The following is a 24,755-nucleotide window of genomic DNA, read 5'->3' on the forward strand; positions in this document are numbered from 1 at the left end:
AATGACAGAATTTTCATTTTTGGGTGAACTAACCCTTTAAGGGGCTTTCGCACCGGAGGAACCTTTTCATAGTTCCTATAACTATTGGCGGAAGGACCCGGATTTTGGCGTGTTCGCACCGCGGGAACTAGGATCGATTTTAGTTCTAGGAACTCCTTTTGGGGGAACTAATACCCCTTTTCCACCAAGGTGGTGTTGGTTTGGAGCCAGAGCCTAGTTTCAAATCGGTTCTTTGTCTTTCCACACCAAAAGCACCAGCTCCGACCAGGAAAAGTGGTTCTTAAAGGACAACTCCAGTGAAAAATGAACCTAGGGTTAATTAACACATGGTTACCGAGTAGATCGTTCTCTGGGATGTGTTTTCATGAAAATCGAATGTAAAGAGTTTTATCTCTAAAAACAGATTAGCTTATAACGCTAGTATATGGGGCACAGAATTAGTGTTAGACCGATATATTGGCCGATATATTTTTACAGGCTGCTGCATTCACCGATATTTTTTTCAAGAGATTAAGTTAAGTGCACCTAAGCATTAAATGACTAGGTTGTAAATAGTTTTAAAAGTATAATAGTTTTAAGTATAGTACAGTCAGTGTGCACTTTATGATGCTTGCTTGTTGATACTGTGTGCAATAGTGTAATTTTTTTATTTATGCTTCAATATTTATTTTCAGAATTTAGTTTCACCACTGAACTCTTTTTTTCATGTTCTACCTCACCTGTTTTTACTATTTGTTAAATATTGTTCTTTTTAGTTCAATAAATGTTCCTTTTTTTAAATTTTAAATTATCATCATGATCGTGTCATTTTTATGATGTAAATTGAGGGAGCAAAAGCAGTATTGGCTCCAAATATCGGCTCAAGAAAATCGGCAGCCCGTATCGGTCATCGGCTAAGGCTGATGAAAAAAAATCGGTATCAGCACTAAAAAATCCATATCGGTCGATCCCTACACAGAATAAGTCAAATTAAATGGCTAGTTAATACCACTAACAAGGCTCAAAATAACCTCACACTAACACGGTAGCATAATGAGGGTCCCTACATGCAAACAGAAGCAGTGAGAACTTTGTAAGTGTACAAACAGTTTAATAAGAAGATACTTTATAAAGACAGAACATTACGCGTATACAGACAGGAGCCATCTTGGAAAACAGTCTGGGCAAGTCGAGCCACGAACGCTGTGCTAAGAGATGAACTGTGACTGTGAATCTCATATGGTCCGTTGTTTCCGGAAGAAAGCACTGAACGCAACAGAGAAAATAAATAAATACAAATATATATTTTTAAAACTGAAAGCAACAGAGATTAGTGCTTCCAAAGGATACACACTAAAGAGATGGCGGATTATTCAACCGTGGCTCGACTCGTCCAGACTGTTTTCCAAGATGGCTCCTGTCTGTATACACGTAATGTTCTGTCTTTATAAAGTATCTTCTTATTAAACTGTTTGTACACTTACAAAGTTCTCACTGCTTCGGTTTGCATGTAGGGACCCTCATTATGCTATCGTGTTAGTGTGAGGTTATTTTGAGCCTTGTTAGTGGTATTAACTAGCGATTTAATTTTACTTATTCTATGCCCCATATAATAGCGTTATAAGCTAATCTTTTTTTAGAGATAAAACTCTTTACATTCGATTTTCATGAAAACACATCCCAGAGAACGATCTACTCGGTAACCATGTGTTCATTACCCCTAGGTTCATTAATGTGTGTTTAATGCCTGCTAATTACGTTGTTTATTCCGATCACTGATATTGGGCACTTTTTGCTCTTAAATGAGTTTATTCTTACTGTTGACATTTGAGAATGATGCATGTGTTTTCCCATGGGTTAAAGTCATCGGTTAATTTCGTGATTTTGACAGTTTCCACTTGGACATTTTAGTCATGCATGACTGTATTTGAATGTATTTGCCCTGTTTTGATCCGTTTTCATGGGAATTCGTTTAATTTTAATTTTATTTTGTTTTAAGGAAATAAAATGGTGCTAATCAATCTTGATTGACATGGCAATGCAATTATATCACATTATTTTGGCAGTTAAACTTTTGGGCGTTTTTTTTCTTGGATTGGGCGGGTTTTAGTGAGCTTTTGAGCTGGAAATCGTCAACCCAATCTGGCAACACTGCCGGCATTTTTGAAATAACAGCTAGTGGAGCTAATAGCTGCTGCTCGATTGTATTCTCCGTCAAAGTGGCCACGCCCTTAATTATGCAGAACTTTAAGGCTTTATATAATGTAAACGAATGAGTTGTAAATAAATTCCCCCCCTCACAGTCGCCATGAAGGGCAAAATTAGCCGTATAGACTAAAAGCACAGTTTGTCCTAGACTGTAAACATGTGTTCTTCTGCTGTAAAGTCGGCCATTTTAACATGAGCTCAATGAGATTCTGCTCCTTCTGGAGTCTGCCTCTAGTGGCCAGTCCATGAACTGCAGTTTAACTCACTCCCGTATTGGCTTCAAGAGAAACTTGATAACAGTTCTATTTAATAACATATTATGGTGCATTAAAGTCATGTCGTAAAGATCGTATTTACGAGTTAAACGCACATGAACGCCACCACGAAGTCGTAAATACCAGTGGGAAGTTCAGGATTTTCTTTAAGCCCCGATCTGTACGAGTTGGGGGCGTGTCAGTGAGAAACATGGCGGAATCAATGAATGCAACGTCTGTAGTTGATATAACGGGTAGCAGTGACACTGTCAAGCTTTGTCATTTAAAAACAAAGTAAGCTAGCATTGTAATATTACAATTAGCCTAACGATACAGTTTACAGTGGCTTCATAGATTAATTAAAATGGTAAAAGATTCAAACTAGTCTTTCTTCTTCCTTTTCTATAAGCAGAGTTAACGAACCTTGCTGTGTTTTCGTGAAATTCATTAAAAGAAGGTGCACCGCCATCTTGAAAGTGAAACTTGCGTTGGCTTTTGAAGTTAACGGGGAGGAGAATGTTGGTTCACAACAACGTTTGTGGATGCACGACATTATAAATGGGGAAGAAAACTGTATGGTGTTTACAATAATTTATTCCAGGAGCTCCGGTCGGATGATGCGCGGTTGGCGGCATATTTTAGACTTAACAAAAGTGAGTTTGAAGACCTGTTACTGCTGTTTAGTCGATCTACCGGCACTCTCTGCATTTTTCTTGTTGTTATGGAAACGAGTCAGGTGGTCTCGCTACTCGCTTGTCATTGGTCAACTGTCAAAAAGGCTCTTGACGTAGGGCGTTTTTATCAGAACAGTTGAACTTTTTTCAACCTGAAAAGACACTGAGCTGCAGAAAAAGACGCTCACGACTCACAACTTTTTTGAAAACACGGTTTATTCCATGGGATTATAATGTAAAACAGACGTTGGTAGCTTAAAAAAAGACGTCCTCCCTTAGACAGGACTGTTAAACAGCTCTTAAACTAATGTGCTCAGGCTCTGGCGTTCTCATCTCCATCAAAATAAAGGGCCGCCGCGTCGTCAAAATAAGTCACAACAAAAAGCTCGGCTTACGTCTCTTCAAAGTTCCTACTGGCGGTGCGAATGCAACCAGGAAAACATTCCTAGGGGATCTTTTAGTTCTCTGGGAACCGCCCAGATGGCTAGAACTACCTGGTGCGAAAGCCCTATTACAGTATCCTTCCTACAGGGATATTCCCTCTGGAAGTATCTTGCTCAAGGGTCCAATTTCGAAGGATTAACCCTTGCTGGCTTTGAACTTACAACTTTTGGTTACCAGCCAGATCAAGGCTACGCCACCCTAGGCAAGTTGAATATCATGTTAAGATGGCACAGCAGGTTTGGCAAGGACAAACCCAACAAATGGTAGTGTAAGATGAAGCCAGGTGGAGACCGGCCCTCATTATCCATGGGTCGTCTGTCATGACATTGTCTAATTGGTCCCGTGTTGAATGGTTTGTGTAGCAGAACTGAATGCTTACAGTAAAACGACATCGTACAATTTAGCTAGTTGACTTCTCAAACACCACAGCCATGTCGGAAGGTTTTAGATGCTGTTGGGCTAGTTAAAAGCTGTCTTTTGAGTTCGCAGTTAAAGGGTTAGTTCCCCCAAAAATGAAAATTACTTCCCCTCATGTCGTTCGACACCCGTAAGACTAGTGTTGTAGTACTCGAGACCGGTCTTAAGACCATTTTTTGAAGGTCTTGGTCTTGTCTTGGTCTCGGACTTAGAGGACTCGGGATTTTATCTCAAGACCGGTCAAGACCACGACTGCAAGGATATCACAAAATTGCTGGTGCATCGTCTGATTTAACATCATTGATGTGATTTGATGTAAAACTTACTCAATCTCTTCAAAAACTTCTTTGTAATGTGATTTTCTTTTGTTACTGTGCTGCTGGGTTCAAAATCAATGCAGCATTGTCTCAAAAATGCCCAAAATTAATATAAATGCCCACAAAATTCTGAGAATTCATTTTTTTTATATAACATAAAATATAATTAAGCAATATCACAAGAGCAAGAGAGCTGTTTTCATGAATATAACCGTGATTGCAAATGATATTGATTTATACAAACATTCACTAAAAAAGAAGTTAATATTAAAAAAATACATTTTAAACTGTGTCTTTGCTAATTCGGCAACAACTGCTTTGAACAAATCGGTTGAATAAAGGATTCCGTGACTGTTAAATAATGTTTTCATGTTAAATTATTCTGAACATTATTTATGCAGGTGTAATTGTACCAATTCAGATGCAACTTCTGTGCCATGAATTTTATTGTTAGTGATTTGATAGGTAACAGCGTCTTACTATTGTAATTGTATTTATTAATTAAGTAGATATGGATATTTTAGATGAATTTAAGGACTGCTGGTCTGGTCTTGGTCTTGTCTTGGTCTCAACCCCACAAAATCTTGGTCTTGGCACACACTGGTCTTGGTCTCGCCTTGGTCTCGGTTTAGGTGGTCTTGACTACAACACTACGTAAGACCTCCGTTCATCTTCGGAACACAAATTGAAATATTTTAGTGTAAATCCGATGGCTCAGAAAGGCCTCCATTGGCACAATGCACTTTACACTCTCAAGACCCTTAAAAGACACTAAAGATGTCGTTACAAAGTCCATCTCACTACAGTGATTCTACAATAACTTTATGAAGCGACAAGAATAGTTTTTGTGCGCAAAAAAACCCTAAATATCGACTTATATAGTGATGACCGATTTCAAAACACGGCATCATGAAGCTTCGAAGCGTTATGAATCAGCGAATCAGCGGTTTGGATCGCCAAAGTCACGTGATTTCATCAGTTTGGCGGTTTGACACGCGATCCGAATCATGATTCGACTCACTGATTCATAACGCTTCGAAGCTTCATGAGGCCGTGTTTTGAAATCGGTCATCACAATATGTCGTTATTTAGTTGGTTTTTTTTTTTTTTACTATTCAAGTTATTGTAGAACCGCTGTAGTGAGATGGACTTTGTAACGACGTCTTTAGTGCCTTTTAAGGGTCTTGAGAGTGAACCGTGCATTGAGCCAATGGAGGCCTTTCTGAGCCATCGGATTTACACTAAAATATCTTCATTTGTGTTCCGAAGATGAACAGAGGTCTGACGGGTGTCGAACGACATGAGGGGAAGTCATTTTCATTTTTGGGTGAACTAACCCTGTCACACTGTGGGATCTCAGATGCCATTACTGTCAGACTGTTCGGCAGTCAAGATGCGTTAAAAACGGATACACGCAAGAGTTTTACATCATCAATCCATGACACGTTCAGTGACTGTAAGCTGCATTACATGCAGTATTAACTAGCCAGCAAAAATGTTAATTTTGGTCATGGATTCTCTTGAAAAGAAAACTGAGGAGTCAATGTGGACCAAGGTGTTGGTTTGTTGTTGTCGTCATCAGGTTTGGCGCTCATATTGGTTTTTGATTTGACGTTGTCGTAGAAGTCACACTGCAGGACTGTGTGTCAAATCTTCGGACCCTCCCAGAATTTCATCGTCATTAATCGGCGAACATGTCAAACTCAAAATTAGTGTTGGGGAAAGTTACTTTGAAAAGTAATGCATTACAATATTGCGTTACTCCCTTAAAAAGTAACTAATTGAGTTACTTGGTTACTTTTTAAGAAAAGTAATGCGTTACAATATTGTGTTACTCCCTTAAAAAGGAACTAATTGAGTTACTTGGTTACTTTTTAAGAAAAGTAATGCGTTACAATATTGTGTTACTCCCTTAAAAAGGAACTAATTGAGTTACTTGGTTACTTTTTAAGAAAAGTAATGCGTTATAATATTGTGTTACTCCCTTAAAAAGGAACTAATTGAGTTACTTGGTTACTTTTTAAGAAAAGTAATGCGTTATAATATTGTGTTACTCCCTTAAAAAGTAAATAATTGAGTTACTTAGTTACTTTTTAAGAAATGTAATGCGTTACGTTACTTTTGCGTTACTTTTTCTCATCTGGGCTGGGCTTGTTTTTGTTTTTGTTTATAACAAAGTTATATTTTTGTGCAACGGTAAAGACCTCTTCATACCAAAATTTAAATAATAAGCCCCAGGCTGAGGTAAAAATGCAAATTCCCGCATGAACAGTAGAGGGCGCAGCTCTTCTGCCATTCTGGATAATGGGAGAATAGGACACAGGAGAAAAAGTTTTACCAATAAAAACTAAAAATCTAGTCATTTTCATCATCAAAGGTCAGCAGCAAGACATTGGTAAGTTAAATATAAAGGTAGATTATGCATAAAAATAGTTGTTTTATTTAACATTTAATTATCGGAGGTTTGCATAGTACTCTGATTTTGCATTTGACTGATTTTATTCATTTTGAGGTGTACAGAATCTTTATTGCGCAAGTGAGATAAAAAAATGCTCACATTTAGTCTAGAACTACAATAACCCTCATGTTCACACACACACGCCTCTGCACTTATTATTCTCAACATGGGGGCAGGAGAACTGTCAGTCAAATTAATGTGAAAAAGTAACTCAGATATTTTGTTGTAAATTTGAAAAGTAATGCGTTACTTTACTAGTTACTTGGAAAAAGTAATATTATTACGTAATTCAAGTTACTTGTAATGCGTGACCCCCAACACTGCCCAAGATCATAGACTCAAGATTTTGGCCTAGTGTCTGAAGAATCAAAATTTGTCTCAGGCAGCCAAATTGTGGACAAAATCAGTGTGAACCGATAGCTAAAAAGATGGTTTGCTGGTGTTCAGCTGGGTGGCAAGCTTGCCTCGACGGCCTGAGCTGCTGACAAGTGTCCGCAAACCCTTTAAAACCATTGAAAAGATCAGCCTGGTCAGTGGAACCACCTAAGGCTGAGATAATGAAACCAATGTGGAACTGAACTGAAGGACTGTTTTTGTGCCATCTAGAAATCCAAGCAGCGTCTGTCTAAAGAGCTGTCCGACTGTGTGGTTTACTGCAAGAGTGTCCACTTTAGCAGCTTTAAACATTCACGAATTCACTCCAAGTTTTACGAGATCTCCTCCTTCACCGAGTCGAAGGCCCGGAAACACATAAGGGAGACAGGTAAAGGAAACACAAGTCTGACTGCTTATACATCTCATTAATTAATTTTTTTTTTTTTTAGAGAATTGTATTGTATTACTTTGTCTCTGTGCTACAGGAGTGGAGTTTGTTCATCATAATGCTCGTCAGTTGAGCCGGGTTTACCCCAGTGGTTTGAGAACAGACTCATCCAACTTCAACCCACAGGACATGTGGAACGCAGGGTGCCAAATTGGTGAGACCGTAAAGGATTTCAATTGTTTGTTTGTTTTAGTAATCCATGAGATTCTGTTTCAGCTAGCCTAGCTAAGATATGTTTCTTGAGAGCTTTCATAGAATTTTAGAATATTTTCTATTGATGAACTATGTGATTAATATCTAATTGTTGGGTCTTACTAGGAATTTGTCTTACTAGTCTTTTGAAAAATGCAGATTTACAACCTTTGCTTTAACCAAGAGACATGCTGGTTTTAGCTAGCAATCAAGCTGGTTAGGTTACTATTGCTACGTCCCAATTCGCCTACTTATGCTGCGTTTACACCAAATGCGAATAGAGCGTCTGGCGCGAGTGATTTCAATGTTAAGTCAATGGAAAGGCGCGTTTCGCGTGGCGCGAAGGACGCAAATCCGCCTCATTTGCGCGAATGACGCAAATTGAGCGTCTTGCGCGATACGCACGTTACACGCAAGTGGTGCTTTTGTGCATTCACGCATCTGAAGCGAATTCGAATCTGACGCCCGAGTTGAAAAATTTTAACTTTGCCGTCAATTCGCGCCGCGTTAACCAATCAGGAGCCTGCTCGCTGCTGTCACGTGGTGAAGTGACGTCATGAGAAACCCTGCATAATTTAAAAATACTACTATTGTGTCACAAAATGTAGTTTTAAGACTTTTCAGGTGAGAATGTAGTTGTTTAAAGCTCAAATCTGAAAAATAGATAGTGAGCTCCAGGCGATCACCGGGCGCTCAGCGCTCATTAACCCCGGCGAGAGCAGCCTTTCCTCGGCCAGTCCTTCTGCCGTCTGCCGCTGGCTCTGATGTCCTGTAGTGGTTAAACATGAGAAATAATTCATCTTGTGTGGATCTAATGGCCGATCTTTGCTCTCATGAATCATCATTTGTTGTCTGCCAAATCGTTTTGACTGAGGGCAAAGAGAAATTTAATAACTTTATTTGTTAAGGATATTTAAATATACATGCAGTGAAGATAATGTAGGAGTTGCCTGGACCACATTTGTGTGGCTATTAATGTTTAATATATCTTTTTAATGAAAATTAAGAGGCAGTGGTGTTTTATGACATATTTCTCCTGGAGCGCCTTGAACGCTCGTCAATTTCTCTTCCAGCGCTCGATTTCTACGTGCGTCCAATTCGCCGCGGACGCGCGAATGCATTCAAAATGTTCGCGCGTGAAACTAGACGCGGTAGACGCAATTTTGACATTATACTACAACGTAAAAGTATTTACTCTTTTTGCGAAGAAAAAGTACATACTTTTGAGTGTGTAGCCGAAGAGTATGCAAGCTTTGAGACATACTACTACTTCGTCATCTATAACTGACTCTGTCGCTTAGTTACGTGCATCCCGTCACCGTTTAAACCTGTCAATCATAGTCACAGTTAAAATCCTCCACATTTAGTTTAATTTCCCACCGTATCGGAGAGAAATTTAGTCGCACGTTGATCTGCCATTCGTGGGTCTTTAATGCAGAGACTCCTCTCATGTGTTTGCAAAGTTAATGGCTAAACTTATCAGTACAAAAGTTCTCAACGCTGCTGCAGGTGAAATATAATGTGGATAATATTGAAAAAATATCTTTTCGTAAGGTTAAATACTGATAATTTCTCACTCAAACTCCTTTATCTAATGCTGCGTTCCAGGCAGGTTTTTGAGCCCGTAAGTTACAACTTCAAACCACGACTCACGACTTTGTAGCGTTCCAGGCAAAGTCACGCCAAAATGCCTGAGCGCAAGGAATCGTGTGGTAGCTAGATGTAAACAAAGCATGTCGGGACCGTATGAGGCTTATGCTAAATTTACAATCCTTTCTATCGCCAAAGGTGCTCACTTGCTTATTTGAGGGGAAAAATGACGCTTACGGCAAGAGAAGCTGTTATACCTTTTATTTAACGTTAATTGTAAATTTGTTTCATAAACACCGCATCCGTACGGGGCTGTCATTGTTGTTTCGCGAGCTATGTGACGTCAGATCTCGTAACTGGGAGTACATCGATCTAGTACGAGTTCACGGGTGGGAAGTCACGGGTTTGACTGCCGTTCCAGTGCACTTTCACGGGTAGAAGGTTGGAAAAACATGGGTTACGGGTTGCCTGGAACGCGGCATAACCCTCTCTACTTAACCGGCGGACTCGCATAACCGCCATGTTTGTAGTTTTTTTAACACTTCTTATCCGCATTTGTAGCTCTAATCGAATCCTCGTCCATCTTGCAATGGGTTGTGGACAATATCAGCCGTTTGAGTGTGCGTCGATCATTCGAATTCTGACCGGAAATAGTAGACCATCCGTATCTTTGGGATACTCTTTTCAACATACTACAATTTGGGACATACAAATTGGGACGCAGCGATGGTTTGATGGTTTTATAGAAATTTTAGGAGACCAATTGGCTAAACCAGCTGAACACCAAGGCTGGCCAGGCTGGGAGAATAGCTAAACCATCTTAAAGGGTTAGTTCACCCTAAAATGAAATTTCTGTCATTAATTACCTGATTTCGTTCCAAACCCGTAAGACCCTGATCTTCAGAACACAAATGAAAGGGATAGTTCACCCAGAAATGAACATTATTTATTCGCCCTCAAGCCATCCGACTGTAGGTGTATTTGACTTTCTTCTTTCAGACGAATACAATCAATAAATTAAAATGTCTTTATAATGGCAGTGAATGCATTTTTATAAGAAAAATATCCATATCTAAAACTTTATAAACTAAAATAACTAGCTTCCGACAGACGGCCGAACACATTGATTTACGGTGAAAGAGTGACTTCTGGACCTGACACACAGGGCCGTCCCTAGTGGGGCGAAAGGTGGTGACCATTATAGACTAAATCCAGTAGTTATTCTATATATTCCCCTACTCTTATGAATCAATATACATTTGTATGCCTGAGAGTTTAATGAAAACCACTAAAACATGCAATTTAGGCTAGTTAAAGAAGTTTTCCAAATTTCCTCTCTCCCCCTCCCTAAAAATGGGTTAGTCTCATGGGTATATATCAGGGGTCGACCGATATGGATTTTTTAGTGCAGATACCGATTTTTTTCATCAGCCTTAGCCGATGAGCGATACGGGCTGCCGATTTTCTTGAGCCAATATTTGGAGCCGATGCTGCTTTTGCTCCCTCAATTTACATCATAAAAATGACACAATGATCATGATGATAACAATTTAAAATGTACAATTTAAAAAAAGGAACATATATTGAACAAAAAAAAAACAATATTTAACAAATAGTAAAAACAGGTGAGGTAGAACAAGAAAAAAAAGAGTTCAGTGGTGAAAATAAATTCTGAAAATAAATATTTAAGCATAAATAAAATAATTACACTATTGCACAGTATCAACAAGCAAGCAGCATAATAAAGTGCACACTGACTGTACTATACTTCATTTAAAACTATTTACAACCTAGTCATTTAATGGTTACACTGTAAAAAATGCTGGGTTAAAAATAACCCAAATTGGGTTGAATATGGACTAACCCAGCAATTGGGTTGTTTTGACCCAGCGGTTGGGTTAAATGTTTGCTTAAAACAACCCAATCGCTGGGTTAGTCCATTTTCAACCCAACTTGGGTTATTTTTAACCCAGCATTGTTTAGAGTGTAGGTGCACTGAACTTAATCTCTTGTAGGGCAACACCAGCGGTAATTCAGGAAAAAATCTCCCAATGCTCCACGTGAAACTTCAGTCTTTCCACCTTTTACCATCGTGTCAATTCTCAGTTGATTTTGATTAATATGTGCGAGGGAGAGCAAGACCTGTGGACGCCTGTCTGTAAATAATGCAGGAAAAAAAATATCGGCGAACGCAGCAGACTTGTATCGGCCGATACACGTAAAAAGCGCAAATATCGGCCCGATATATCGGTCTAACACTAGTATATATAGTGTATAGAACCAATCAGAGTTGAGGCTGCTCTGAAAACAATTGAAGTTAGAAAAAGTTACAGTGGAAGTGAAACCGACTGTAGATGCTTTCTGATCCCCCTATAGACAGCAATGCCATTACCACTTTCAAGGCCCAAAATGATAGTAAAGACATTGTTAAAATCGCACTGCGCAATGTGACGTCGGTGTGACGTGTTTTCTTAGTAATTTTCAGTCCACTGAAGGGGTTTTGAAACGCCAGGCGACGTCTTTTTTCGACGTCTATAGCACGTCTGTGGGACCTCCGTGTAAGGGCTATTTATAGTCCAAATGTGGTCGTTTGTGGACGTCCTTTCAACATCAAATTTAGACAAATTTTAGACATTTTTATTAGGGCTGTCAAAAGATTAATCGCATCCAAAATAAAAGTTTGTGTTTACATAATATATGTGTGTGTACTATGTTAATTATTATTTTATATATAAATACACACACAAGCATGTATATATTTAAGAAAAAAATATTATTTTTATATATAAAACATTTATATTTATATATATTATATAAATGTATATACATGCAAATATTTCTTAAATATATACATGAATGTGTGTGTATTTATATATAAATAATAATTAACAGAGTACACACACATATATTATGTAAACACAAACTTTTACTTTGGATGCGATGAATCTTTTGACCGCCCTAATTTTATTATAAATAGACTTAAAGGAACACTCCAACTTTTTGGGACTTTATCTTATTCACCGTATCCCCCAGAGTTAGATAAGTCCACACACACCATTCTTATCTCTGTGCCATAACTCTGTCTGACGCACCCACCGCTAGCCTAGCTTAGCACAAAGACTGGAGGTAAATGGCTCCAGCTAGCCTAGCTTAGCACAAAGACTGGAGGTAAATGGCTCCAGCTAGCCTAGCTTAGCACAAAGACTGGAGGTGAATGGCTCCAGCTAGCCTAGCTTAGCACAAAGACTGGAGGTGAATGGCTCCAGCTAGCCTACTGCTCAATACGTGACAAAATAACGCCAACATTTTCCTATTTACATGTTGTTATGTGATGTTACATCGTGTACTAAGACAGACGGAAAATGAAAAGTTGTGATTTTCTGGGTCGATATGGCAGGAAGTATTCTCTCATTCCTGCGTAATAATCAAGAGCTGTGAGCCGCCCCATGAGTGCAGCGGCGCAATGATATTACACAGTGCCTGAAAATAGTCTAACTTCCGTCAACATAACCAACGTGTCAACCTGCTCACACAGATGTGACTATACACAACATGTAAATAGGAAAATGTTGGCGTTATTTTGTCACTTATTGAGCAGTAGGCTAGCTGGAGCCATTTACCTCCAGTCTTTGTGCTAAGCTAGGCTAGCTGGAGCCATTTACCTCCAGTCTTTGTGCTAAGCTAGGCTAGCTGGAGCCATTTACCTCCAGTCTTTGTGCTAAGCTAGGCTAGCTGGAGCCATTCACCACCAGTCTTTGTGCTAAGCTAGGCTAGCGGTGTGTGCGTCAGACAGAGTTATGGCACTAAGTATTCTCGTCGAAGGTTGAAACATTGCAGTCACATGGACTATTTTAACAAAGTCTTTACTATCATTCTGTGTCTTGAAAGTGGCTAACGTTGCAGTCTATGTGGGGTCAGAAAGCTCTTGGGTTTCATCTTGATTTGTGTTCTGAAGGTCGTACAGGTTTGGAACGACATGAGGGTGAGAATTTTCATTTTTGGGTGAACTATCCCTTTAAACCCAACTAAGAATAGCAAACCATCTTAGGGTGGTTTAATATAGAATAGTTGAGCATTGCTAGTTAGTGTAACTAGCCAAGATATCACTAGTATAACAGCTCTTCTCTTCTCTTCTCAGTTGCTCTGAACTTTCAGACTGCAGGGGTTGAGATGGATCTAAACGACGGCTTATTCAGTCAGAACGGGCGTTGTGGCTTCATACTGAAACCAGTGTTCATGCGCAACACTGGCGAGAGGTTTGACCCAGAAAACCCCCAAAACCGAGACGGTTACAATCCGCTCAGCCTGTCTATACAGGTAGAAAAACCTTCATTCCTGGGCATGTGCTGGTCTTAGATGACGTGTGTGTGTGTGTGTATGTGTTACACCTGCATTGTGTGTTCATCCCAGGTCATCAGCGGCCAACAGCTTCCCAAGGTAAACATCAAGGAAGGCTCAATAGTTGATCCCCTCGTTCGGGTGGAAATTCATGGCATACAGCTGGACCAGGCCAAGCAGGAAACCAGATACATCGAGAACAACGGTCAGTTAAAGCTTTAGAACGGAGAGAGTCTAGACCAGTTAAAGCTTTACAACGGAGAGAGTCTAGACCAGTTAAACCACAGATCTAGTTGCGGTCGAAAGGCTAAAACTCCAAACAAATCTTGTTTTTAAGCTAATGGCTTTGAATGTACATGCGTTAAGATGTACTGTGTAAAACTAGTAAGGTCACTGGTATGTTAGCTTATATTAGCTAAGAATATAAACATAAAGATATTTAAGCTAAGCTCATATTCAGATATAATTGAGGTCATTTTTATAATCCATCCAGTTCTTATGCAAGAGATCTCGCCTAAAAACTCAATAATTGTGCAATTTTTACTACTTTTTATCTTTCCTAAAGATACATATAGTATATAGACACACACACACACACACACACACACACACACACACAGCCGTGGATCATCCAGGGAACGACACACACACACACTCACACAGCCGTGGATCATCCAGGGAACGACACACACACACACACACACACACACACACACACACACACACACACACACAGCCGTGGATCATCAAGGGAATGACACACACACACAGCCGTGGATCATCCAGGGAATGACACACACACACACACACACACACACACACACAGCCGTGGATCATCAAGGGAATGACACACACACACAGCCGTGGATCATCCAGGTGACGACACACACACACACATGCACACACACACAGCCGTGGATCATCCAGGGAACGACACACACACACAGCCATGGATCATCCAGGTGACGACACACACACACTCACACACACACACACACACACACACACACACACACACACACACACACACACACACACACACACACACACACACACAGCCATGGATCATCCAGGGAACGACACACACACACAGCCATGGATCATCCAGGTGACGACACACACACACACACACACACAGCCGTGGATCATCCAGGGAACGACACACACACACACACACACACACAGCCATGGATCATCCAGGGAACGACACACACACACACACACACACACACACACACTCACACACAGCCATGGATCATCCAGGGAACGACACACACACACACACACACACAGCCGTGGATCATCCAGGGAACGACACACACACACACACACACACACTCACACACAGCCGTGGATCATCCAGGGAATGACACACACACACACACACACACAGCCGTGGATCATCCAGGGAACGACACACACACACACACACAGCCGTGGATCATCCAGGGAATGACACACACACACACACACAGCCGTGGATCATCCAGGGAATGACACACACACACACACACACACACAGCCGTGGATCATCCAGGGAATGACACACACACACACACACACACAGCCGTGGATCATCCAGGGAACGACACACACACACACACACACACACACACACACACAGCCGTGGATCATCCAGGGAATGACACACACACACACACAGCCGTGGATCATCCAGGGAATGACACACACACACTCACACTCACACACACACACACACACACACACAGCCGTGGATCATCCAGGGAACGACACACACACACAGCCGTGGATCATCAGGTGATGACACACACACACACACACACACACACACACAGCCGTGGATCATCAGGTGACGACACAGACACACACACACACACACACACACACACAGCCGTGGATCATCAGAGAACGACACACAGTATTGAGAATCAATCATTCATAAACTTTTGAACGGCTTATTTTAATAAATTCAGCTGTTTTTTGGTCTTGTGGACTTTATGTAAACATTTATTATGTAAAATATCTTATTCAGGACAGCATTACATAAAAAAGAACATGCATTTTTGAATGATCTCTCTTATTTAGTTCAAATTATTCACATTTTCACAGATTCTGCAAGCGGCTCACACACTTTTTCTTGCCACTGTATATTTAAATAAGGGAAACTGTATATTATTTATATAGGTTTGTCACCATTTGAGCTTTTTTGCTGTTTACTTTGTGACACAATTGATTAGCAGCACATTGCAGATGTAGGAGAATAGCCTGCGCTGTTAATGCTTGATGTCCTTTCTCTTTGCCTCTGCAGGTTTTAACCCGGTGTGGTACGACACGCTTCAGTTCTCCCTCCACGCCCCTGAGCTGGCTCTGGTGCGGTTCGTCGTCGAGGACTATGATAAAACATCCAAGAACGACTTTGTGGGACAGTTCACTCTCCCTTTCACCTGCATCCAACCAGGTATGTCTCCGTCCACCAAACGCCTCCAGTCCTCCGTGGAGCTGCTGTTAAAGGATAAGTTCACTTTTAAATGCTGATAATTTACTCACCCCCATGTCATCCAAGATGTCCATGTCTTTCTTTCTGCAGTCGAAAAGAAATGAAGGTTTTGGATGAAAACAGTCCAGGATTTTTCTCCATATAATGGACTTCAATGGGCCCCAAACGGTTCAAGATCCAAATGACAGTTTCAGTGCAGCTTCAAAGGGCTTTAAACGACACCAGATGATGAATAAGGGTCTTATCTAGACAAACCATCAGTTTCTGAGAGAAACCCAGCAGTATTTATGCTATTATTTTACCTCTTATCAGATGAACATGATCATCTCTGAGCTCAGCCATAACTTCCGCTGAGTGAGGTCAAAATACGAGCGTGGTCATAGATATATCGATAGTAGATGCCTCATTCTACTGATCCGTGCAGTTGCTAATGAGGCATCTACTATCGATATATCTATGACCACGCTCGTATTTTGACCTCACTCAGCGGAAGTTATGGCTGGGCTCAGAGATGATCACGCTCGTCTGATAAAAGGTAAAATAATAGCATAAATACTGCTGGGTTTCTCGCAGAAGCTGATGGTTTGGCTAGATAAGACCCTTATTCATCATCTGGTGTCGTTTAAAGCCCTTTGAAGCTGCACTGAAACTGTCATTTGGACCTTGAACCGTTTGGAGCCCATTGAAGTCCATTATATGGAGAAAAATCCTGGAATGTTTTCATCAAAAACCTTAAAGGAACACTCCACTTTTTTTTGAAAACAGGCTCATTTTACAAGTCTCCTAGAGTTAAATAGTTGAGTTTTACCGTTTTTGAATCCATTCAGCCGATCTTTGTATCTGGCGGTAGCACTTTTAGCATAGCTTAGCATACATCATTGATTCTGATCAGTCCATTAGCATCTCATTCAAAAAATGACCAAGGACACTTTCAATATTTTTCCTATTTAAAACTTGACTCTTCTACAGTTACATCGTGTGCTAAGACCAACTGAAAATGAAAAGTTGTGATTTTCTACACCGATATGGCTAGGAACTACTTTCTCATTCCTGCGTAATAGTGGCGGATCTTCGCACCCGTACTATGGCTGCAGCGGCGCAATGATATTACAGCGCCTGAAAGTAGCCCAGCTAGGGAACTTACGGCTCTAAGTTTGTGTAGTTGCAGAGAAAGGTTCAGGCTTGCAGGCGACAAATTGTGTTGTGGATTTAGCTGTGATTAGCCATGGTTCTGTGTGTTGTAAAGGGCTGTGATAGTAAGTCGAAGGTGTAACTACCACCATGTTTCACAGACATAGTACGGCCGCGAAGATGGATTCAAAAACGGTAAAACTCAACTATTTAAAGGGTTAGTTCACCCAAAAATGAAAATTCTGTCATTAATTACTTCCCCTCATGTCGTTGGACACCCGTCAGACCTCCGTTCATCTTCAGACACAAATGAAGATATTTTAGTGTAAATCTGATGCTCTGAAAGGCCTCCATTGGCACAATGCACTTTACACTCTCAAGACCCTTAAAAGACACTAAAGACGTCGTTACAAAGTCCATCTCACTACAGTGGTTCTACAATAACTTTATGAATCGGCGACAATATCTTTTGTGCGCAAAAAAAACCCTAAATAACGACTTATATAGTGATGACGATTTCAAAACACGGCCTCATGAAGCTTCGAAGCGTTATGAATCAGTGAGTCGAATCATGATTTGGATCGCGTGTCAAACTGCTGAAATTTGGCGATTCAAACTGCTGATTCGACTCACTGATTCATAACGCTTCGAAGCTTCATGAGGCCGTGTTTTGAAATCGTCATCACTATATAAGTCTTTATTTAGGGTTTTTTTGCGCAGAAAAACTATTGTCGCCGATTCATAAAGTTATTGTAGAACCACTGTAGTGAGATGGACTTTGTAACGACGTCTTTAGTACCTTTTAAGGGTCTTGAGAGTGAACCGTGCATTGAGCCAATGGAGGCCTTTCAGAGCCATCAGATTTACACTAAAATATCTTCATTTCTGTTCCGAAGATGAACGGAGGTCTGACGGGTGTCGAACGACATGAGGGTGAGGAATTAATGACAGAATTTTCATTTTTGGGTGAACTAACCCTTTAACTCTGAGGGACTTGTTAAAAGGGGCCTATTTTCAAAAAAAGTGGAGTGTTCCTTTAATTTCTTTTTGACTGCAGAAAGAAAGACATGGACATCCTGGATGACATGGGGGTGAGTAAATTATCAGCAAAAGTTTATTTAAAAGTGAACTAATCCTTTAACACCAGGCACCTTCTCCTTTCCCACAGGATATCGGCACATCCATCTCCTGTCTAAGGACGGCACCAGCATTCCTCCTTCCTCGCTTTTCGTCCACATCCGGATAACTAAACTAACGTAAGCAGAGACACAAGCACTAAAGGAGCAACAATTTCAAGTCTTCCCAGTCAACATAACGAATACAATTAAAAAAATGTGTTGCTATAGATTTAGTTCATTTATACGCCAAATAATTTTATAGCTATTTTATTAAAGACTTGTGTGATTGTAGGGAGCTATGTCTAACTTTAATGTGTCCAAGTTGTGTTTTAACCTTGAGGACTAAAATTGACTTGCTACATTTTGTTAGTCAATGACTATCAGATATTTCACATCGTTGGCAAGTCTTTATAGATATAATGCTTTATGTATTTAAGAAGCGTTTTAATAGAAAAGGTTTGGCTCTTTAGTCGCACCGCTCCAATTCAGTGGTACTTACAGCGGTGTTTGTGATAACCGCTCCTTTGGAATAAAGCAGAGAGATAATGGGCACAAGGGCTCAATTACAATCTACCTTTGGCCCCGGAGTGCCTCAGGGGCCAGACTGAGTTACACAGGCAGTGAAAATGACCCCGTCTGTTCCCACCTCGACCTACCTGGAGACAGTAAACCACTGTATACATTTCAAAATACATATACTCTTATAGGGATAGTTCAACCAAATATGATTTACTCACCCTCAAGTCATCCGAGGTGTGTATGACAAATACTTCTTTCAGACGAATACAATCAGAGTTATAATAAATGTCCTGAGTGCATCTATCCATCATAAAAGTCCATCTGTCCATCATAAAAGTCCATCTATCCATCATAAAAGTCCATCTATCCGTCATAAAAGTGCATCTGTCCATCATAGAAGTGCATCTGTCCATCATAAAAGAGCATCTGTTCATCATAAAAGAGCATCTGTCCATCATAAAAGTGCATCTATCCATCATAAAAGTGCATCTATCCATCATAAAAGTGCATCTGTCCATCATAAAAGTGCATCTGTCCATCATAAAAGAGCATCTGTTCATCATAAAAGTGCATCTGTTCATCATAAAAGTGCATCTGTTCATCATAAAAGTGCATCTGTCCATCATAAAAGTGCATCTGTCCATCATAAAAGAGCATCTGTTCATCATAAAAGAGCATCTGTCCATCATAAAAGTGCATCTATCCATCATAAAAGTGCATCATAAAAGTGCATCTATCCATCATAAAAGTGCATCATAAAAGTGCATCTATCCGTCATAAAAGTGCATCTGTCCATCATAAAAGTGCATCTATCCATCATAAAAGTGCATCTGTCCATCATAAAAGTGCATCATAAAAGTCCATCTATCCGTCATAAAAGTGCATCTATACATCATAAAAGTGCATCTGTTCATCATAAAAGAGCATCTGTCCATCATAAAAGTGCATCTATCCATCATAAAAGTGCATCTGTCCATCATAAAAGTGCATCTGTTCATCATAAAAGTGCATCTATCCATCATAAAAGTGCATCTATCCATCATAAAAGTGCATCTGTCCATCATAAAAGTGCATCTGTTCATCATAAAAGAGCATCTGTCCATCATAAAAGTGCATCTGTCCATCATAAAAGTGCATCTGTTCATCATAAAAGAGCATCTGTCCATCATAAAAGTGCATCTATCCATCATAAAAGTGCATCTGTCCATCATAAAAGTGCATCTGTTCATCATAAAAGTGCATCTATCCATCATAAAAGTGCATCTGTCCATCATAAAAGTGCATCTATCCATCATAAAAGTGCATCTGTCCATCATAAAAGTGCATCTGTTCATCATAAAAGAGCATCTGTCCATCATAAAAGTGCATCTGTTCATCATAAAAGAGCATCTGTCCATCATAAAAGTGCATCTATCCATCATAAAAGTGCATCATAAAAGTGCATCTATCCGTCATAAAAGTGCATCTATCCATCATAAAAGTGCATCTGTCCATCATAAAAGTGCATCTATCCATCATAAAAGTGCGTCATAAAAGTGCATCTATACATCATAAAAGTGCATCTATCCTTCATAAAAGTGCATCTATCCGTCATAAAAGTGCATCTGTCCATCATAAAAGTGCATCTATCCATCATAAAAGTGCATCTATCCATCATAAAAGTGCATCTATCCATCATAAAAGTGCGTCATAAAAGTGCATCTATACATCATAAAAGTGCATCTATCCTTCATAAAAGTGCATCTATCCGTCATAAAAGTGCATCTGTCCATCATAAAAGTGCATCTATCCGTCATAAAAGTGCATCTATCCGTCATAAAAGTGCATCTATCCATCATAAAAGTGCATCTATCCATCATAAAAGTGCATCTATCCGTCATAAAAGTGCATCTATCCTTCATAAAAGTGCATCATCATAAAAGTGCACCTATCCGTCATAAAAGTGCATCTATCCATCATAAAAGTGCATCTATCCTTCATAAAAGTGCATCTATCCGTCATAAAAGTGCATCTATCCATCATAAAAGTGCATCTATCCATCATAAAAGTGCATCTATCCGTCATAAAAGTGCATCTATCCGTCATAAAAGTGCATCTATCCATCATAAAAGTGCATCTATACATCATAAAAGTGCATCTATCCTTCATAAAAGTGCATCTATCCGTCATAAAAGTGCATCTGTCCATCATAAAAGTGCATCTATCCATCATAAAAGTGCATCTATCCGTCATAAAAGTGCATCTATCCGTCATAAAAGTGCATCTGTCCATCATAAAAGTGCATCTATCCATCATAAAAGTGCATCTATCCTTCATAAAAGTGCATCATCATAAAAGTGCATCTATCCGTCATAAAAGTGCATCTATCCGTCATAAAAGTGCATCTGTCCATCATAAAAGTGCATCTATCCGTCATAAAAGTGCATCTATCCGTCATAAAAGTGCATCTGTCCATCATAAAAGTGCATCTGTCCATCATAAAAGTGCATCTATCCATCATAAAAGTGCATCTATCCGTCATAAAAGTGCATCTATCCGTCATAAAAGTGCATCTGTCCATCATAAAAGTGCATCTGTCCATCATAAAAGTGCATCTGTCCATCATAAAAGTGCATCTATCCGTCATAAAAGTGCATCTTCCATCATAAAAGTGCATCTATCCGTCATAAAAGTGCATCTATCCGTCATAAAAGTGCATCTATCCGTCATAAAAGTGCATCTATCCGTCATAGAAGAGCATCTGTTCATCATAAAAGAGCATCTGTCCATCATAAAAGTGCATCTATCCATCATAAAAGTGCATCATAAAAGTGCATCTATCCGTCATAAAAGTGCATCATAAAAGTGCATCTATCCGTCATAAAAGTGCATCATAAAAGTGCATCTATCCGTCATAAAAGTGCATCTATCCGTCATAAAAGTGCATCATAAAAGTGCATCTATCCGTCATAAAAGTGCATCATAAAAGTGCATCTATCCGTCATAAAAGTGCATCTATCCGTCATAAAAGTGCATCATAAAAGTGCATCTATCCGTCATAAAAGTGCATCATAAAAGTGCATCTATCCATCATAAAAGTGCATCTATCCATCATAAAAGTGCATCTATCCGTCATAAAAGTGCATCTATCCTTCATAAAAGTGCATCATCATAAAAGTGCATCTATCCGTCATAAAAGTGCATCTATCCATCATATAACTGCACCACACGGCCCCGGGGAGTTAATAAAGGCCTTCTGAAGCAAATCAATGGGTTTTTGTAAGGAAAATATACATTTTTAGACTAAAATAACTATGAATAGATGCACTTTTATGACGGACAGATGCACTTTTATGACGGACAGATGCACTTTTATGATGGATAGATGCACTTTTATGATGAATAGATGCGCTTTTATGATGGATAGATGCACTTTTATGATCTTCAAAAACTCAACCTCCATTCACTGCCATTGTAAAGCTTAGAAGAGCCAGGACATTTTTAATATAACTCTGATTGTGTTCGTCTGAAAGAAGAATGTCATACACACCTAAGATGGCTTAAGGCGAGTAAACCATGGGTAATTTTCACTTTTGGGTGAACTAACCCTTTAAATGCATCACCTTTCTCCTAGCAAGAGTAAGAGAAATGAAAGAAGATTATTCCGAATCATGTCAAGTCATTTGTTAAATCAAATGTATGCTGCTGGACTAATAGTGTTAATTTTTGTATTTCTAAGCTTTGTATGAGACGGATCTATATACTGTTTTTGTAACTAATCTGTTTTGCTTGTATATATGTATGTATGTATGTATTTATTTGCCATATTCATTAAAGATATTTTAAAAGGACTGTGTCTGTTGCCAACACAAATTCCAGATACCCATTTTTAAACGATAAAGCAACGTGGTAATAATGACGAGGCTAAAAATAATGATTTACATCATAAAACAAGTCGGTTTCTTAACAAGCTGAAGAAGGTATATTTAGCGGGACATTGTTAAACTTGTTTAAAGTGTGGGAAAACGGAAATTTACAGGAAACGTCCTTTATCACGTTCAGTTAAAGTTAAATTTGTTCTTATTTTTGACATTAGGTATGTGTCTTATGTTATAGTTAGTGTGTTCTTTAATAAGGTTGGTTTGCTGGTAAACAATACCCGAACATTTTCAAGTGTACCGTCCTCAACGTCGACTGACGGAACTTATCTTCCGTTTAATTTGTACCCGGACAACATTAACTGCAACACCAAACAAATTGTCCCTTTTTACACGTGCGGGACTTTTGCGTTACGTTTGAGCGTTGAATACACATAACATATACATAGAAATCACATATACCGAATCAAAATGGTGGGGAAAATGAAACGGATCCGACAGAAGCTTCATCACGGCGCTGTAAAGCTGGAAAATGAGCACGAAAACAGACCAACGCTGGGAAACCTGGAGAAGATCCCGATCCAATCCATTCAACTCACCAAAACAGATTCACGACAGCCCAAAACTAACACCTCTGACAGTAGTGGAAGCAACAGCTCAAAGGTATGGCCATTTGTTTGTTTTATTCCGTTGTCAGATGCCATTAAACATCATGTCAGTGCCAGATATCTTTCCTCTCCATGTGTTTTCCATGCAGGCTTTCTGCTTTCCCACTGGAGTTTTTGCTGGGACTAAAATCTCCCCCGAGTCTTTAGTTCAAACTCTGAAGGTTGATGAACCATCACATGAGACTGTAAGCAAACAGCCTGCAGGAGAACAGAAAGGTGAGGGGTTTTCTGTTTTAAACATTTAAAGCTACACTGTGTGATATTTTCCGCCATCTAGTGGTGAAAAGGTATATGACCATCCAGTGAATATTAGTTTCTGTTCCTCTCAATTCCGATTTCGTTTTAACTCCTACGGTGGCCGATTTAGTCCAAGATTAACATGGCTTCCAGTTCGACCTCGTCCACATTCGACACGGTGCCATCGAGTGTTAAAACGCCAAAGGCGAAGCTTGAATTCACGGGTATGTCCCTCTTTGGCTAATGTACTTTCAAGATGGAGGGGCAACATGGCGACCCGCATTCGAACCCTCACCCGTATGTGTTTACAATGGCATATTATAAACTTACGAGAATACTTTATTACTTGAAAGAAGTAAATATACATTAATGAGCACATATATTTTTGAAAGAACGAAGTGTTTTTAGCTAAGAATAAACTAAAAAAGTTACACAGTGTAGCTTTAAACAAATCTCATAAATATTTAATACTTTTCACATTTAATTAAATCTGAGTAGGCAATTTATGATTTTAACTTTTTTTTATTTAACCTTTACTATTATAAAATATTTTTGCACCGATTTGCTTTTGAGTATATAAGTATTTAATAGTACATATTCAAAAAAGGATAAATTAATATATTGTTTTAAATATGTAAATATTTCAACTGAATATTTAAAGTATTTAATATACATGCATATATAAAACTGTATAATAATTCAAATATGATGCATATTTAATATTTTTCACATTTAAATCCGAGTAGGCAGTTTTATGATTTGAAAAATAATACTTTTACTATTATACAATATTTTTGTGCACAAATTTGCTTTTAAATATGTAAATATTTCAACTGAATATTTCAAGTATTTAATATTAGTACAAACATACAACAACGCAAACATATTGTATTATAATTCAAATATCATAAATATTTAATACTTTTCACATTTAATTAAATCTGAGTAGGCAATTTATGATTTTGACTTTTTTTTTATTTAACATTTACTATTATAAAATATTTTTTGCACAAATTTTCTTTTAAATATGTAAATATTTCAACTGAACATTT

At 39.1% G+C, this 24,755-nt stretch overlaps 2 protein-coding genes across 2 annotated transcripts in view; both read left to right on the plus strand.

Annotated features, from left to right (window-relative positions):
• The window catches only part of plcd4a (phospholipase C, delta 4a), a gene marked incomplete at its 5' end in the record, with an annotated part of 34,007 nt that extends 15,343 nt beyond the window's left edge, over positions 1-18,664 (plus strand). The window contains 6 exons of the mRNA XM_079807553.1: positions 7,358-7,514; positions 7,612-7,728; positions 13,495-13,673; positions 13,767-13,899; positions 15,985-16,134; positions 18,473-18,664. Coding sequence (XP_079663679.1) covers positions 7,358-7,514; positions 7,612-7,728; positions 13,495-13,673; positions 13,767-13,899; positions 15,985-16,134; positions 18,473-18,564 — 828 coding nt within the window. The 3' untranslated portion in view covers positions 18,565-18,664. The remainder of the gene's footprint in view (positions 1-7,357; positions 7,515-7,611; positions 7,729-13,494; positions 13,674-13,766; positions 13,900-15,984; positions 16,135-18,472) is intronic.
• Positions 18,665-23,152: 4,488 nt separating this feature from the next.
• Positions 23,153-24,755, plus strand: part of slx9 (SLX9 ribosome biogenesis factor) — a 37,089-nt gene continuing 35,486 nt past the window's right edge. Inside the window, exons 1-2 of the mRNA XM_079807571.1 lie at positions 23,153-23,461; positions 23,556-23,682. Of these exons, the coding sequence (XP_079663697.1) occupies positions 23,270-23,461; positions 23,556-23,682 (319 nt within the window). The 5' untranslated portion in view covers positions 23,153-23,269. The remainder of the gene's footprint in view (positions 23,462-23,555; positions 23,683-24,755) is intronic.

This window comes from Gobio gobio (assembly GCF_949357685.1).
Source record: "Gobio gobio genome assembly, chromosome: 24".
NCBI lineage: Eukaryota > Metazoa > Chordata > Actinopteri > Cypriniformes > Gobionidae > Gobio > Gobio gobio.